The following is a 19,208-nucleotide window of genomic DNA, read 5'->3' on the forward strand; positions in this document are numbered from 1 at the left end:
GGCCATGGCTACATATCCATAGTATGGCACCTCACTCACTTGGCGACGGTTTGGCAACGTCGCCAATTTGAAAGCGTAGCCACAACGACGGGTCACTTGAGTGGAGACTACTTGGCAGCCTGGCGACGTCGCCAACAAAATGTATGCGAGCAAGTTGCGTCTCACTCACTCGGTAGCCTACGGTCCGCCAAGCAAGACGCCAAATTCGCGCTCATTGCAATAAGATAGCGGAAAATGAGTTTCGATACTGAGAGATTTATCGTAGAAATTCAGAATCGTCCCTGTTTATGGGATGCCTCGTTATCTGAGTATTCTGATCGTAATATGAAAATTAAATGTTCGGAAGAAATAGTAGATATCTTTAAATAAGTAGATTATATTACGGTTCAAGAAAAACACGACGTTCTATTGACAACGCGTCAATCAGCCGAGAGAACTGACTGGCCAGTAAATGGCTGCTATTGGCTTCTCCGTTTGGCATCCGAAGGAGGAGGAGGTAGCCATGGCTACGTAGCCGACAACGTGGCCATGGCGTCCCGGTGAGGCAGGGCACTAAGGGTTTTAAAGTTAAAATCTGCCCACCTCTGTCATATATTTACTTCGCACTGAGCGAATTATCAAATAAATGGACAGGATCTCTTTTTGCCTATCCATACTATCCCGAGAGTGGACGATGCGCTCGTATCGCCTTGCTCGTATCAATTAATAAAAAGAATTAAATACAGAAGTTAAAACTAATTTATGCCGACTTTTAAAGGACACCTAAGAAATAAAAAATAAAGGGTACGTGTACTTATGTACGCGCGTAAGAACTTCTTTGGCATTATTAAAAATAGTATTTGATTGTAAGCAAATAATTAATTACAATTAAATAATCAAAGACTGGAAAAGGAGTCATTATAGTCAATAAAGACAATCTACATATTTATTATTATTTTCTAATATTAATTAATAATTCATTTAAATAATCAATTTAAATCACTTCTGATTATAATTCAGACGCACATATAAAATTCGCACTTGTATAATGAAAACACGTGCTTTAAATGTAGAAACTCAAAGCATGTGGATAAATATTATAAATATAAATACGTGTGTAGTGAACAGAGGCGGCGTGCGTGCCAACATGCGCTACTAACTTCATACTGATAATTTTGTGTCACGGTGCGCGCGCATCGTAAAATTTCACTCTCATCAATTTTTCATAACGCGCCTAAAAAAGTACCTATATTAAAAAGCTTAAATTATATGTATTGATTAGCACGATATTATGATAATATGATTGTATTTGTGATATAAACCCAAGGCATTACAATATTGGCAGACACGTAAAGAAGCTAACGTAGTCATTCCAATCACATCCATCTTGTAGTAGAATTAACGAACAATTGAATCAACCGAGTGTGCTGACTCCTGTGTGGAATTGTGGATGGCAGGGCTACTACTCGTGCAGTCTCGCGAGAAGCCCGAGCCGGCTTTACAAAAACGCTTTGCGATCGGCTTTGAAGCGAGATGAAAATATTCCCCTAGAATGCCTATTAAATTTACATTGGAAGTTGATGAATAACAATTTAACTTAAATTATTGTAAACATTCCGTCCAACCGTACTAACGAAAGTGCAATTACTTTTTATGAATTCTCTCATCACCACAGAAAGAATTGAAATTAGAAAATATGTAATAAGTTTAAACCATGGAATATGTACTTCAAAATATTAAAATATGATATGATAATATGTTGATTGTCTTTGAAATATCATAATATGTCATCTGGAGTGACATTTCATATGGCGAAGATGGCAAAGCTGAAAGATCAATGAGCAATCCTAATTCCTAAATCCCAATCGAGCATTTCAAACTTCAAAGTTAAAAACTCGTGTTGTTTACATCTTTATAACCTTAAAATATTATATAAAATAATATAGTTGAAAATACTTAACGTCATGGTAAAACGGGTAAGTTAAACATAAAAAAAATCACAATAAAATATAGTTAACAGTTTTTGTTTGATTATTGATATATTCTTATTGTTTTCAGCAAATGAAATCATCTACGACAGATGATGGTGGTGAAATAAATATTTTGAATGAAAATGGAAAACGTCCCGCAGAAGATGCTAGTAAAGAAAACAAAAAACGCACCCGCATTAAAAACTTATATCGTCAACCTACTGCTAAAGAATTAAATCGACTTAATGAAACAGAAAATTTATTTAATTCTAACTTGTTTCGACTACAGATCGATGAAGTTTTGGAAGAAGTTAAGCTTACAGAAAAGACTACAAAGCGATTTACTGTATGGTTTAATTCTTTTAAAGAATATCTACTGTCTATTACTGAAGATAATGTAGAATATGACCTGTCTGAAAAGACCTTAACAAAGCATTTAAAGACAAGTCTTCCAGTTTGTGAGAAACTTAATAAAACAAAGGCGATATTCCAATTTCACAAGTTTAAAGATATTAACATTGTTGGTTCATATGACACCGGTACTGCCATAAATGCATCCCTTTTAGTAGATTTACAAATATCAGTACCAGCTGAGACATATACAAAAAATGATTCAATTAATTATCGATTTCATAAAAAGCGTGCTGCTTACTTAGCTGTTATTGCCTCATATTTACAAAAATCAAATTTAGTAGAGGAGTTGAAGTATTCTTGGTGCAATATGTGTGTCACAAAACCTGTAATTGATCTAAAACCTAGTGGTAAACTTGGTAACTACTTGAAAGTGAGACTAAACCTTGTCTGTGAAGAGGAGGCATACAAACTTCATAGATTTTCACCAGGTCGTAATAATTTACGTGAATCATGGTTATTGTCAGAAAAGCAAGAAAATGTTACTGAAGTTGGCCCTCCAACACCTTATTATAATTGCAGTGTTTTGAGTGATATAACAGCTAATATAAATAACAATTTTGTTAAAGAAACATTATCAAATTGTGAAAATTTAAAGCAAGCAATCATTTTGTTAAAAATCTGGCTTAGACAACGAAAACTCTGTGTGTCAGGCCATATCATAAGTTTGCTGGTGTGCTGTTTAGTGCAGATGAAAAGAATCAATAATATTATGAGCAGCTATCAAATTATAAGAAATGTATGGATATATTTGAGTAAGTTCTTTGTTTAATTATTTAACAAGAATGTTATTAAGTTCTTTAGTGACAATCTACAAGATTAAAAATGAAGTAATAAGTTTTTAAAACCAATTATAAAAAAAATTTATTTCTTTTGTCAGAAACATCAAAATGGGAAACAGAAGGCCTCTCGCTATCTAAATCTGAAGACTCTCCGCACATTGAACAGTTCTTAGAACATTTTCCTGTTGTATTTCTTGATAAAACTGGATACTATAACATCTGTTGGCAAATGTGTAATGGCACATACAATGCATTGAGGCGTGAGAGTGAATTGGCCGTTGATATGTTGGACAGTACAAAACTAAACAGCTTTATACCACTATTCATGGTTCCAATATCTAATTTAATTCAGTTTGATCATATAGTTAGGTGAGTTTATATAATATGTTATGTGTAGTGTTATCTTCTTAACACATTAAGTACTGAGGCTAGTGGCTTAAACTGTAATTAGCCTGAATCATTTCTAGTTATGTCTTTGACCTTTGATAAATGGAAGTACAGTCAACCCTGGATAAGCGAGAGTTCAAGGGAGCACAATCTCATTCTCGCTTATAGAGGTTTCTCACTAACCCGAGTTTCTCGCTAATGCAGGTACATGGGTAGGGTTTCTCTCTTATAGATGTACGCAGCAATAATAAGTCACAGCAAGTATGAATGTAGTAAATATGTAATATGATAAAATGGTGCTTAATGTGCACAGCATATATTATGTTCATATATATTTTATTTTATTTAGAACTTATTTACACTTAAAAAATCTGTCAATTTCGTTTGGGTTTCTGCTTTTGTATTTTGAATGTGTTTCTCTTATTCATAAATTTTGTCGAATATTGCTTGATCAAGCTCGACTGTCGCTTATAGAGGTATATATAAGTAGCAGTCTCACTTACGGAGGTCCTTGAGGGAAAAACGACTCTCTCTTACAGAGGTTTCTGTTTCTCGCTAATAGAGGTTTTGGGAGCTTAAAATGACGGGTCCCGGCTATTACTTTCACTTATAGAGTTTTCTCACATGGCCAGTTCTCACTTACTCAGGTTTGACTGTATATAGTATTTTCATGTTTCAGATTTCAAAACCTACAAAAATTAAAAACATTAGTGTTACAACGAGTGCCAAAAGAAGACAAAATTAACTTTGGTGTTGATGAACTACCGTTAGTAGTAAATAATATTTATAAACTACTTACAAAAGGGCTAACAGATAGAGCCGATTTGATTCTACGATTGGTAGAGGCAGACTTTTCATGGCCAGTTAAGAAGACTCCAGAGAAATGTAAAGATGTGGGGTGAGTTTTATATAGACAACATTCTTATTAAAAGTAAAATTAAACTGCCTTAAATGCAGTATAAAAATTGTAGATTTACAAAATTTCATTATTAAAAAAAAAATGACTTCTGCACTAATTATTAGGTATGACACTTATTTGCCAGGATTAGTAACACTTTATAAGGTTAGAAAAATAAATAAATTCAAAACCTAAAGAAGAGAAAGCTTGCAATGATATTTGTTTATTACTGACAATATTCAGAAATGTGTTTTTGTCCCAATGTCCTTAGGATTAATCTACACATGAAATCATCATTGTAGTATTATGAGTAATATTAATAATTTATCATTTATCATTTAATAATATAATATTAAAAGTGTGTTACTAGCCCTCAATTATATTTGAAGTAATTTTAACTTGTGTTTTGCAGATTTGAGAAAAAGTTGTCATTTGGTCTAATCTTGAATTCAGCGAATGCAATCAAAATTGTTGATAAAGGACCCCAAGCCAATCTTCCTGAAGCAGAACAATTTCGGTAACATTATAAATTATATTTTTTATTCACCTCTGTGTTTTCACAGTTTCGCAAACTGTTCAATATTAAAACACGAGTCGTAATTGCTACTATTCGTTAATATTTATTTAAAATTATGTTATTATTATATCTATAAAATTAATTAAAAAATCTCATTTTTTAATTCACATATCTAACATTTATAGATTGTTCTGGGGAGACAAATCAGAGCTGCGTCGTTTCGGTGACGGGTCGCACGTAGAGGCGTGCGTTTGGAATGCGGACACGTTCTCAGAACGACGGGCCGTTTCTACCCAAATTGTGGATTATCTGATGAAATTAAAATACGGTTAGTGATTAAAATCATTGTGGTATATGTAGATAGAATCATGGTATTCTTTATCAAAAAGCTTATACTGGTACAAATATCATATAATCATATATCATTTGTTTTAAGTTTATTTATTTATTTCGCAATTATATATAATAAAATGCTAAAGATATAGCGAAAGATGGTGTACAATTCATAAATAAAAATTATCAAACACACTTAAATAAGTAATACTTAATTCGGCTGTGTTGTTTGAGTACATACACCAGTATGTAGGGTGTGCACATGATTTAGGTTATTTATCGCTATGGATATTCTTAATACTCCGCGCATATTAGGCGATAGCTTAAACAAGTAAAGGCTTAAATAGTAGTCGTGTGTTCGGGCTGCGCGATAGATGAGCGATGAGACACATTATATAAAAAAGGAATAACAGAGTACATTAAAAAAATCATTTCAGACATACCACAATCGGAGATATTCCATATCTGCAATCAGCTTGACAGTTTGACAGCTCGTAAAATGGCGGCTTGCGAACAGAGCGAAGAGCTCTCTGTCAAAGTGTTGCAAACGTTTGAAGAACTACGTAGAGATATGCGAGCTCTTACTCAGCTGCCGTTGGAAATTAGCGCTGTATATGGTAAGTCATATTATGCTAACAAATGCGTGAAAATATATATATAAATGGAATGTACAGTTTTTTTATATGGGGGGGGGGGGGGGGAATTGAGCCTACCGAAACAACCGCCAGTTGCCGCACTCCATGGCCACCCATGCCAGGGAGCGTTCAAGTATTACGTAACGAATTTTGGGGGGGGTCGTCCTTTTGTAAAACGTTACGATGCGGGACGGGGATTGACATACACGTTATTGTTAATATTATTTTCGACTTTCCAGTACTTTACGGTACAGAAAAACGTTACGGCTCGTAACATGGGGGAGGGGGTGTCTCAATAATCTCCAAACAAACACAAACGACCTCACCTCAAGTTCCCACCTAAGGGCGTGTGGGCTTCGAAAGCCACGAATTTAGTGTATTTGTATGGAATTGATGTGGTTTCAGGTACCTCGTCTGTATTTAGCTATAGCAATCCACTTCCTCCGTTGCCCAGTACATCAGACCCTAGAGCTTGGAGACGTGCCTCCACATGCCTCATAAAACCGCCCCAAGAAGGCAAGAAATTGTACCTGCCCCCGTATACACAGGCCAATAAAGCTGTCATTGAGTTATGTAAGATCATTTCAATACTCTGTTATAATTGTAATGGACATTAAAAATAATTGTCTGTTATAAATAATGCTATAATCTATAGCTATTTACTAAGTAAGATATTTTATATTATGTACCTGTTTAAAAGCTTAAAATAATTTTATATTCTTTTATATAATCTCATTCGGTAATATTCTAATTATGAAATGAAATACAGACTTTTATTGGCATATTTTATTTACATACTTCTTAAGAAAATTAAAAAATTAAATTAAATCATTATTCTCCTAACAAAACAATGCTTTAAAACAATTTTTTAATTATTAAAGTATAATATGTCCCGACCAAGGAGGTTGCGCTGGTTCTGAGCCAATGGACCAATAACAGACTTTTGTTGCTTTCATATTGCATTTTATTTAATGTACCTATAGCCATGAGAAAAATAAAGTAGTGTATACAACTGCATATAATTAGGTATTAAAACAGTCGTGTAAATCTTATTTTGAAAAAAAAACAAAAACTTTACTCATATTTTAATACCCTCTATTATATAAGAGTTGCTTAAACTACTATTATAACTTCATAGGTTGATCAGTGTTACCACGTTGTACAAAATGTATTCCTTTAAGAAACAAAGGATGTTTCGCTAACCTAAAATTAACATTTCCAGCGCACAGCGGTAAATGGCCGGGTGAAATCGAGGCATTCCGATGCTTAAAAGCCGCATTTCATTTGCAAATATCAGAGCGGCTCACATCCCAATATTCCTTACCAAGCCAGGCATATCCCACTCATATTGACGTCATTAAAAATGGCTTGTCATACCGCCTAGAGATCTTTCATCCAAAAGAAGTAACGTTATTGAGAAGAGAAGTGGAAGATGGAGTCGTAAAGTTCAAGGAAAGTGAGGAAAGTATTAGGATCCAGCGGGATACATTTCTCTTGGCAAGTTTAAGAGGCGCACTACATGGGTGAGTTGTGTGTTAATACTGTTAGTACTATGTACTAGTATGTAAAACAATTATTCACTGAAACGCGTATTTATTATAGTATTTACTTAATTCGAGAGCAGTGTTGACTTCAGCGTGCGACTCCTGAGGTCGTAGGTTCGATCCCCGGCTGTGCACCAATGGACATTCTATGTGCGCATTTAACATTTGCTCGAACGGTGAAGCAAAACATCGTGAGGAAACCGACATGTCTTAGACCGAAAAAGTCGTTAAAAAAGAGGTTGTAGCGCCACTGATTTTTTTTTATTTACTTGATTCGACTATATATTCGTTTAGAGATAAGGTAATTACATGCTCTTGGAAATATCTTTGCTCTAGAAAATCAAGATGTTTATAGACAGTATGAAGAGAAAGGTTTATATTGTTCTATAGGTACTCTGACCTAATAATTTCGCTAACCGCGGTGTTAGGTCAGATGTCATAGAAAACAGGCGTTATTTCAATAATGTGTTTCTAAGTAATTAAAATTTTCCTAATAGAAAATTAAAACAAATGAATTTTCTAATTTTCAGTTTACATCAAAGGCACTCTGCCTTCGGGCCAACCGCGTGTCTATTCAAACGCTGGCTGTCCTCCCATCTCCTCTCTCCCCCCCATTTCCCCGAAAGTCTTGCTGAGTTGCTTACAGCCACTGTCTTCCTCCAACCCGAGCCATTAACACCCCCTACACAGCCTACGGTGGGGCTGTACAGAGTTCTGCAACTCTTGGTGCAAACCGATTGGGCTACGCAAATTGTCTTTCTTGATTTCAATGGCGATATGACGCGTAAGTTTCTATTCCTATTTAAATTTGCTGGTGTTAGAGAATTTTATTTTAATCTTTGACATTTAGTAATATTTATACACTTTTGGCATTTAAAAATAATAAGAGCAGAGTTAACCTAGTGGCGTCTCCCTGAGGTCGTAGGTTCGATCCCCAGCTTTTCTTTCCATGTGCGCATTTAACATTCGCTAAAACGGTGAAGGAAAACATCGTGAGGAAACCGACACGTCTTAGACCCAAAAAGTCGACGGCGTGTGTCAGGCACTGGAGGCTGATGACCTACTTGCCTATTAGATTTAAAAATGATCATCACCATGAAACAGATTCAGAAATCTGAGTCCAAGACCTAAAGAGGTTGTAGCGCCACTGATTTATTTTATTTTTTATATTTAAAATAATAAGTTCAATTAATTTATTTAAAATGTAAAGGAAAATAAACATTTTATACACTATTATTAGAAATCCTCGCTACCCTTTTATTTCAACCTAAAAACAATTTTAATATAAATAAAAGACTTGTAAGCTTTAAGTTTATATTGAAATTATTTTGATTTTAAGGTGAAGAAATAATGGAAATCGAGCAAAAATTCTCGAATCGTACTGAAGAGGATCCGGTAATGTGTATAGTGACGTCATATGATGGGTCCATGCCCTCAATCTGGAGTAGTTCTGCGCCAAGTAAACAGGTGGCGACACGTGCGCAAGTTTTAGCTAAAGCTACCTTAGCTTATGTGGAAAAAGCTCTATTAAAGGATACGAATGATAATTTATTAGTAAGTGTTAATGTTTTACTATTTTTTCAGTACTAATATACTGTAAATGTTATCTTTTAGTTGACAAAAATTTGCAATATTTAAAGAACTGTTGCTTTATATCAAGTTCGAAGCACTAATCCTCAATTCAAGACAATCTACCCGAAACCCCAATGATGAGGCATAATAATTATTGCTTGGCTGGGAATCGAATCCAGGAACTGTATTTGCATGTGGGAGCGTTCAAGTATTACGTAACGTATTTTGGGGGGGGGGGGTCCTTTTGTAAAACGTTACGATGCGGGACGGGGATTAAATTACGCGTTATTGTTAATATTTTTTTCGACTTACACCACATAATAGTAAATAAAGAGTCACTAGGTGGTCACGAAACATTTTACTATACTTTGGTACTAAAAAACGTTATGGCGAGTTACATGGGGGGGGGTCAATTATCTCCAAAAATTGCGTTACGTAATACTTGAACGCTCCCAGGCCGAAAATGTTGGTGTATTTAATTTATTGTTTCAATTAAAACTAATATCTTATTAAAATTACAGCCAGCATTCGTACCGTCGTACAGTGGATATGACGTATTAATCCACTTGAACGCTACAATAGTGCCGTACTTTAACGAGCGCGTAGACGCGCGCCCTAAACTCCGCGCGTCAAATGACGTAACGAATGACGTCATACCCGTACTTGAATTTAATCCGGTCGAGAAATACTTGGAGGTGTTGCGGGTGAGTTTATTGTTATTTTATTAAGCTTAACATATAAGATGTAAATAAATTCAAAACTATTGGAGTGAATAAATTCTTTGACCATGATATTGCTACATTATCCCTGAGTTAATCCAAAATATTTAATTTAAAAAATGACCAACTTTATTAAGACCAGCCGCTTCTCTCCGAATATACCATATTGTGCAATAATGTTACCCTATTCGAAAAAGTCTGGAATGTTTTATTTTATTTATAGTTTTACTTTGTAATTGGTTGACGACCACTGTCTTTTATATGAGTTCTACGGTTAGTTTTTTAGTGAAATCGGTCCCGGATCGATATCCTTATGCTGTTTTTATTGTATAAGATGTTCTGACAAAATATAGATTATTAATTTAACAAAATTAAACAAATTTCAAATACCAGTCCACACCTTTACGTTGGTTAAAATTATAAATGCCCCTCCCGAAAACGTATACGTATGTTTTAAAAAACTAATGAACCGATTTTAATTAAACTTTGACTGCCCTAAAGCAATATACGTGTTTGAGTTTCTTGCCCATTCTTTTCCACACGAAACTACCTTTTGGAAGGGGCAACTAGAATCTTTTTTGTATTTTGTTTGACGTTCAAAAGTTCTAGGTGGTCTTATTGAAATAAATGATTTGATTGATTGTTCGAAAACACTTACCAAATTTAACAAATATCCCTCGGAGCTTACATGCATTAAACCGAAACTGTATCCAATTACAGCAATATTATGTTGGTCAAATTATGACCTTTTTTGAAACCGCTTAAAAAGTCGATTGTGATACAAAACTTATTAGAATTCATGGTTAATTTCAGAGCGCGTATGACGAGTTCGCTCTGTTCTTCTACGATACCTATGGTGGTGACGTTATCGCTGTCTTATGGAAACCACATGTCAACGACACCAGAGAGTTTCAGGTAATATTTATTAGTTTTGACGTGACAACGTCTTATAATTCGATGGAGCCGGCTGCACGCACGAAAAAACATGACTCATGCGGCGTTACCTCGCTCTGAGGCGTTCCATTAAGGCTTGAAGTGCAAGCGAGAGCACTCGTTCCGCGCTCTCGCTTGCACACAAAAATTTACATGATTGTATTTATGCGTACAAAAAAATGTAACTTGATCAATTCAATTGTGATTTCCATTTACTTCCTTCTCTATATCCGTATAAAATATCTATCTAACAAATGAAATTAAAATTTTCTTTTGAAGAATGCAACCATTTCATCAGTATTTTCTTATGACGTTGTCACGTTCAACTATCGTCAGTAAACCGACTTTACAGACAACCGATATTTTTAGTTTTTTACTATGAAATTGCAATGTTAGCCTAGTGTGATGTACTACTCTCATCTCTGATATCGCACCTTTCTCTCTATGTGCTCATTTAACATTCGCTCGTACAATACAGTTTTTCTTCGTGAAGAAATGCATGGCTTCGAAGGATGATCACTATTATTCTTTACAAGAATATTCAAATCGTTTTTAATACAACCGCGCTATTAAAGCTATCGTAAGAGCGCAGGAACTATTATTTTTGTTTGTAAATTTTAATTTGCATGTAACTTCTTTTGAATAATAAGGGAGCGTTCAAGTATTACGTAACGATTTTTTTTGGGTCATTTTGTAAAACGTTTCGATGCGGGGCCGGGATTGAATTACGCGTAAAATATTATTTTCGACTTTCCAGTACTTTACACCACATAATGGTAAACTTTTAGGTACCTATAAAGAATCACTGGGTGGTCACGAAACGTTTTACTTTTGGGTACAGAAAAACGTTACGACGCGTTTCATGGGGGTGGGGGGGTCATTAATCTCCAAAAATTGCGTGACGCAATACTTGAACGCTCCCTAATGGAAAGTATGATTTTTAAGTTACTAACAATTTACTAATACCATTGGACATGTGTTGCCCTGATTTTAAATTTATATATTTGACAATTAACTTTTTCAGATCACAAACGCACACGCGCTAGTGCCAATTGAAGGCAGTGACAAGAAATTCAAAGTAAATATTGAAGCTATTATTGAAGACTTCAAGATCCTTGGAGAAGGAATTGTTAAAGATGTGCTTAGTAATTCTTAATAAATGTTTATTATGTATTATAGTTTGTTTCATTTAACCTTACATTAATTGTAAGAAAAAATGACTAATTTCTATATATTGTTTAGTGACTAAATTAGATATTAGTAGATTTTAATAATTTTTATATTATGATTATAAAACAAAATTCATACTATAAATATTCTTAGGGTGATTATACTTTAAGCAAAACAATTTATTCACTAGCAACTCGTCAGTCAAGTTACTTTTATAAATTATCTGAATAGTTCCCAAAACGATTTAAATACAAAAAAAGGGTGCGTGTACTTATGTACGCACATAAGAAGTTATACTTCTTTGGCATTATTAAAAATAGTTTTTGATTGCATGTAAATAATTAATTACAATTAAATAATCAAAGACTGGAAAAGGAGTCATTATAGTCAATAAAGTTCAGTTTACATTTGAAAAATTAATTATTTTTTATTATTCTCTTACATTAAGTGTAACATCAATTCTATTATTATTCGAATGTTATTTTTTAATTATGTCCAATGCCGTAGCATCTTTCGTTTGCAACTTCATTCTGCTAATTTTGTGTCACGCTGCGCGCGCATCGTAAAATTTCACTCTCATCAATTTTTCATAACACGCCTAAAGAAGTATAACTTCAAAAAATATTTTTAATGCAATAGATGGCGCTGGCGATTTAAAAAATCTTAAGATAACATATAAATCTATTTTAAGCCTTAATAAAATATGGTAAGACGTCCAATGGTGCTGAATATCCTCGTATCCAATCACCGCCTTCGAAAATCGTAGAAGGGTCGCCTTGCGCCTGCCACGAACCCTTCGGTAGGTATACGTCACGTTGCCTTGCGCCATGTTCTATTACAGGTGCTACTAATATTGTTTCACCAAGTAAATATTCTGTAAGGTTATCAAACTCATCAAATACAGTAGGTATTGCGTGATTTTGAGCTTACATTTAAGAGAAATTATCTTATTATTCCGTTTAAGTAAAGTCACAGATTATGCGCGAATGAAAAAAAAACAGAACTTATGTGGATTATGTCAAAAATTTAAGTTTGACATTCGGGAGTTTGCGCTAAGTTTCGACTACGAATTACCCTAGTTTTGATGCTGGAGTTACTTCCTCGTGGTCAGTGTATAGTTTGACAATAGGTGATTAATAATACTCACGGTCCCAAATATCGTAAGTCTCAGTATTATTAGGTTCAATCCACCATATGGGAGGGTTTACTGGAGACCCGTCTTGCGATGCTTTCTGACACGCCTCTATGATCTTTGGTGCGAATTCTTCATGGAGTTTTACAAACTTTAGGCTTATTTGTACGGTCTGTGAGATTAGATACTATTATTGCAAATTATATCAATGAAATAAAACATAGTATTTTTATTTAGCTAATTATTTTAGAAATTCCATTGGCTAAGTTTCTCTTTACATTTAAATATTTTAGTTAATCAAATAAATATTTTAAGTTACTAACCAGGCTTTCATAAAAATTATTATTACCTCATCGTCAAAATCCCATGGTACATAAGAGAACTGTAGACTAGGCATAAACGTTGTCGCTTGCAACCATCGTATAAAGAGTTCCTTAGACGGACGTTCATTATACCCGTTTCCACCAATCATATCTGGCAACACAAATGGGTATCCGTTCATATTCAGCTGAAGGAGAGTAGTGACGACCGTTGGTAGACCATTTTCAAATGTCCAGTAACTGTCCTTGTCTATCATTCGGATGAATACGGGTAGGTCTTGAGTCCTAATAATAAAATGGAAGCTATATTAAAATCTAAATAAAGATAGCGGCATAGACTCAGCGGTTAGCGTTATATCATGTAGTTTTCTCATAGGTTTGCCACAAATTCATAGTAGATTTACTGTCAGTGACAAATTTCAAATTCAAAAATCATTTATTCACGTAGGTAACACAATGTACACTTGTGATACGTCATTAAAGAAATACGTATTAATGCTTCTAATTTTACATTTACTGCCAGTTCTCAAATCAAGGGCGTAGAACGGAAGAGAAGAACTGGCAATAAACTCTCCGCCACTCTTTTTAATCGCCATGTTTTTTTTTTTTACACAACGTTTGTAAGGAGCTGCACTATTACACCATGTTCCACATGACATCTTAAGTAATTAATAATAATAACATAAATTAAAAACAAAGACTTGTCCCCTATCAGCAGGAGGCATGGTGAAATAGGAGCACGCACTTACATTCTAGTGGGAACAACACGCAAACACATAGTCGAAATAATTAACATCACACGAATTCAAGTACGACCAGTCACCACGACGGCAGTCAGACACGAATTTGAACACGCCATAACCGTATGTTGCTATGTTGCAAAAAAGAAAATGATGCAATCCGCGAACCCATACTAACTAAGTAGTGACTCCCGTATATCGGTTGAAATATGTTTTTGCATACGGATGACCTATTTAGCGCTTAGAAGTTACCTATAACCAGTCCTGACTTCTACCAAGGGACCGAACTGTGCGACTGTCCGCACGTAGTCAGCTGTAATCACGCCAGGCTGGTCATTGATGTCGCCTTTTAATACTGGAATCTGTTGAACAAACGGATCTGTATTACTAAATGTTTCTAGAACGTATAACCCTTAGACTGGGTTCACACGGCATTGTCCTGCACGTTTTCTTTGTATTCGTTTTTTGACGTGATAACGTCTTTAAAATCGTTTTAGTCGGGTGATATGTTCAGAAACTTGTGTCACACCAAAACCTCACGAGCGCGATCGCAGGTATAACGAGAGAGAGACGGACCGATCTCCCGTCTCATCTCGAGCGCTGCCAGTCATTCCGTGAATGTATGAAGAAAAATGTATATCATAGTCGAATAAGTAAACTTGTCATTTTACACCCGAAATTTATCATCAAAAGTGTGAATAAAACGATAGATGTAATTTAAAATTTGAAAAAATTGTTATCTTTATTAATTCCTTACTTCCCAAAAACTTATATCACCAATAAGACGTTATCACGTAAACATCTCGATCGTAAACCTACTTTACAAACAACCAATATTTTTTTAACGTACTTTCACCCGAGTGTTCACATGGTAGATTTTCATTCGTGTAAAATACGAATAGCCGCAGTCTTCACACAGTTGTCACAGTGAGCGAGAACGAGACAGAGCTATATTATGTGTGTGTGTTAAAGTTCATTCGATTTGCTTGACAAGTCCGTTGAGTATTCGTTTGAATGTATAAACGGTGTACGATATTTTGCAGTACAAACGCCGTGTGAATGGGTCTATGTACAATACATGTGCCACTATTTATTCGTTAAGACGTATACTGCAAAAAAACGTGCAGGACAATGCCGTGTGAACCTTACCTTACTGTTAATGATTGATATAACTGATAATAAATTAATTGTTTATAAACTATACTACACAGCTCCTAAGTGTTTTATGGCCGTTACTGAAACATTCCCTTACTAGGCAACTAGGGGTTTAGTATTGGAAAGTTCTGGAATTATTATTTAAAGCATATTATACAAAATAAACTTACCTGTGGTGCCCAGCCACTCTCCCCGCCATCAAACTTGAAGCTGTCAATTCCATATTCAGTCTGAAGACTCTTCAGCCTCTCCGTATACCAAACACGGGCTTCAGGATTAGTGAAGTCAATATAAGCAGTGCTTGTGGCATTATCATTCCACCAGCTCGTCTCTACTGAACCGTATTCAGATGTAACTAGATACCTGAAAGCATTAGAAGTGAAACACAAACGGCTGTTAATAAAGTAATAAATCGAAAAGATATATCATATAATATATTGTTAACAAACAGAATATAAAAAAAATATTTTTTTTGTAATAATAAACAACAATAACACTTTCAACAATATTTTCCTCCTTTAGAATTGAGATAACCGCCGTGCGATTCTGTTAAACCGTGAGTTCACCTCCTCAGTCACGTCATTTTTGGAATCTCATGGTATTCTGTTAAGCAATTTCACATTACGTCTTGACAAGCGGAGGGAGCTTGTAGTTTATTGTTTATCAGAATGCCAAATCGTAAAATGATTGCTTCACGAGTGATTTAAGCGCGACTGCCGCTGCGAAAACCGCTGTGAGAGTTCGAAAAGTGATTTACTGAATCGCAACGCTGTTTACCTTGTACTTAACCAGTTTTGAACCCCTGTATTGTGCTACGTAACTCGTATACAAACCAAAATTTACCCTTTGTTAACAGCTTCCGTATACCAAGGCTCACAATTCTTATTGATAAATGGATGAGTCCAAATGGTCACTCGAAATCCCATACTCTTCAAGTTGTCTACCGTATTTTTCATATCAGGGAATCTCCGTGCATCGACAGTCTGTGAACCGTAGCATACTTCCCACAGATCGTCAATTTCTATATGACTATTTGGGAAACCGTTATCTTTTATTTCACTGGCAAACTTCATAACTGTATCGTGGTTGATACCCCTCTTATATCGAGCCCAAGTGGACCAAACTGGATATGTCAGCATTCTTTCATCGGGTATGCCACTTGGATGTTTTAAATACCTCTGAACTGCATATTCATGTGCAGTGCGAGGATTTTCAAATATTCCCAAGGCATATACTAACTCGTTTACTTCTCTTTTATCTGAGTATGGTGGTTTGATGTGTGAGTAAAAACATGCAGCTTGTTTGTTAATATTATTCTGGTCAACGAATAGTGGAACTTTCTTGTCAAAGTAGTAGAAGATGCCATCAGAGCTAAGCCAGTATGGTTCGGCGACAGCGCAATTGTCAGCCTCTTTGCTGACGTAGGAATAATCTTGGAGAAGCAGACGTTCTATAGGCCAGTACTGTCGCTTTTGTTCTGGACCTCCGTACCAGTGGTGACTCCCTAAAGAAATAGCATTAATTTTTTTTTTTTAAGACAATTCACACCAATTGACCTAGTCCCATGCTAAGCTGGTGAAGCTTGTGTTATGGGTACTAGGCAACGGATATACATACATATTATTATAGATAGATAGATATAAATACATATTTAAACACCCAAGACCTAAGCACAACACCAAATGCTCATCACATCGATGTTCGTCTCAGCCGGGGATCGAACCCGATAAAATAATATAACGCTAGGATTTAAATTTGAGATTTTTCCATGAGAATATATTATCATTTATTAAATAATTCAATCCTTGATGGATTAAGTCTATTTACGGACTAAACAACTACAATCTTGCATTGTTACTGAATGCAAATGAACTTGCTTGCATACTTTGGTTTTTAGTTTTTACATTATATTTAAAACCACGCCAAGCCTTTTTCAATTTACCTTAGTTGTACATTTCTGTGTATGTTTTGGATGTAAAAATTATGTATAAAATACTACTTTTTACCACTCATTATTTATTATAATCTTACCTATATTGACACAATCCTCCAATCGTTGACCTTTAGATGCCTTCCATCTGAATGTGATGACATGACCAGTAGGCGCTTCCTTAGAACTGATTGTTACTCTTGTACCATTATTGTACTGAATAACCACATCCCCATCTACGGACGTTTCGTTGACAACCCCAGTATGGCGGCCTATTACGGATAGAACCTGACGAATACCCCCTTGAAATGATGTAAGAGATAAATTGAAATTGTATTTGTATTAGCATAGGTATTTTATGTATAAGAGATGTTGTCTAAGTAACAATGAATTAGATCTCAATGCTGGTAAGTGCATTTTTAGATTGTGTTGTTCTTTCTGATATAATGAGGTTTTTAATTATAATACAAATACATATAATCTAGAAAAAAAAAATATTGTTCTTTAAGTTCATTACGCACATTTTTTTATTATTACACAAACATATTTACAGTTTATTAATTAATTATCCTCGATAAAAAATAAATAAATAAAATAAAAATGTTGACCATTTTTAAATGTTTTGGAGTTTTGTACTTACTTCGGACTAATATTATGTTAAGACCCGTCTGAAAATTGTCTTCGAGTCGCACTTTTACTTCGCGTTTGTCCACTAGTTTAATGTTCAACGCTGAACACGCAGTTAGCAGAGTCACCACTGTTTAATAGAAAATGTAAGGTTTACCTACGTTTACTATAAGATTACATATTAAATGACTTAGTTAGTTTGTTGAGAAGCGGTATTTTGTTTCAATAAGTTAGCCGGATGTCTTGAATTTGAGGGCAACAATTGTAAAAACTCCACAGATTCAACAATTATTCCCCATTTACGCCCGATCTCAATAATCAATCCACAATCTCAGATTGAAAACAATCTTAGACCGTGACAGTCGATCGATCTCCTATCTGCATCCCAATAACCAAACCCTACGAAGACAATCCATTTTTGGCGACGGATAAAATGCTCTTTGTGGTTCCATTTTACCCAGTTTTCACTCATATTTGATAATCAATGTAAACCAAATAAAGTAAATGAAACCATACAAATAACATTAAAATATACATGTGTATGTTTAAAACAAAACAAACAGTTTTTTAATTATTTAAAAAACTGGTGTAAGTTAAAATCTGTTAAAATAATTAACTGTTTAAATAGAGCTTTCGTCAATGACATCGACAGATGGCTATTACAATCCGTCGATTGGTTATTGGCTGGTTTGTTACAAAATTTGGATTAAAATTACTACCGCAGATGGTGGATTATGGATTGAGATAGGTTATTGGGTATAGGTTAGTGACGCCTAAAATTATTCTATTTGAAAAAAAAATTAAAATTCCTACGGTCGGTTTTGAACAACAACTTAAAGGACAACTACTCACCCAACAACGTGTAATCCATGTCGTATGTCCAACATAAAACTGCATTTAATCGACAGAATTATTCGCTTTGTATCTGTTTTTCTGGATATCATTGAGAGCAATTATACTATCAATTAACTGTTACACTGCATTTCTGCTATAATAATTGATTGTGCATATATAAATTACATGCAATAACTAAAGGTGAGTAAGATTTTAATTAGGTTAAAAAACCCGATTATGTTCGACGTGTATTATATCGTTTTCAACATACAAGTAAGTGAAAATATTACTTACCAGATGCTCGACTTTTATAAATAGAAAATCGAAGATGGCAAGGAAGTAATTAAACATGTTGCGATTTATATATTCTTTATTATAATTAATTAACAGATTTATATGTATTTTTACCATCAGAGACCATGCGGTGATATTTTTAAAGCTCAAAAATATGAATTATTTAATGAATATTTTGTCACTTTTATTTTTATGCAACGTGACAATGGAATGATAAAGACAAAATACTATCATATAGTTACACAAATACAGATTTCGACAGCATATCCACTTAAATAATACTTTTCTGTTAATACGTAATGTAAATCGATCATTAAGGTCCGTTT

General features: G+C 34.6%; 2 protein-coding genes across 2 annotated transcripts; one reads left to right on the forward strand and one right to left on the reverse strand.

The window, feature by feature from the left end:
- The first annotated feature begins 1,838 nt into the window (after positions 1-1,838).
- On the forward strand, positions 1,839-11,856 carry LOC125050636 (nucleolar protein 6). The gene is made up of 14 exons (XM_047650602.1): positions 1,839-1,955; positions 2,038-3,115; positions 3,241-3,511; positions 4,209-4,427; positions 4,840-4,944; positions 5,130-5,272; positions 5,715-5,894; positions 6,318-6,485; positions 7,135-7,435; positions 7,987-8,240; positions 8,796-9,010; positions 9,550-9,732; positions 10,561-10,662; positions 11,705-11,856. The coding sequence occupies exons 1-14, from the start codon at positions 1,944-1,946 to the stop codon at positions 11,834-11,836; spliced, it is 3,363 nt and encodes a 1,120-aa protein (XP_047506558.1). The 5' UTR covers positions 1,839-1,943; the 3' UTR covers positions 11,837-11,856.
- A 657-nt stretch (positions 11,857-12,513) lies between these two features.
- On the reverse strand, positions 12,514-18,731 carry LOC125050640 (myogenesis-regulating glycosidase-like). Its single transcript, XM_047650610.1, has 9 exons — positions 18,607-18,731; positions 17,768-17,884; positions 17,229-17,429; positions 16,041-16,701; positions 15,368-15,560; positions 14,295-14,404; positions 13,332-13,587; positions 12,998-13,154; positions 12,514-12,724 (listed from the first exon to the last, which is right to left on the reverse strand). The coding sequence occupies exons 1-9, from the start codon at positions 18,623-18,625 to the stop codon at positions 12,537-12,539; spliced, it is 1,902 nt and encodes a 633-aa protein (XP_047506566.1). The 5' UTR covers positions 18,626-18,731; the 3' UTR covers positions 12,514-12,536.
- Positions 18,732-19,208: the final 477 nt, after the last annotated feature.

The sequence above is a fragment of the Pieris napi genome, chromosome 6 (genome assembly GCF_905475465.1).
Source record: "Pieris napi chromosome 6, ilPieNapi1.2, whole genome shotgun sequence".
Lineage (NCBI taxonomy): Eukaryota > Metazoa > Arthropoda > Insecta > Lepidoptera > Pieridae > Pieris > Pieris napi.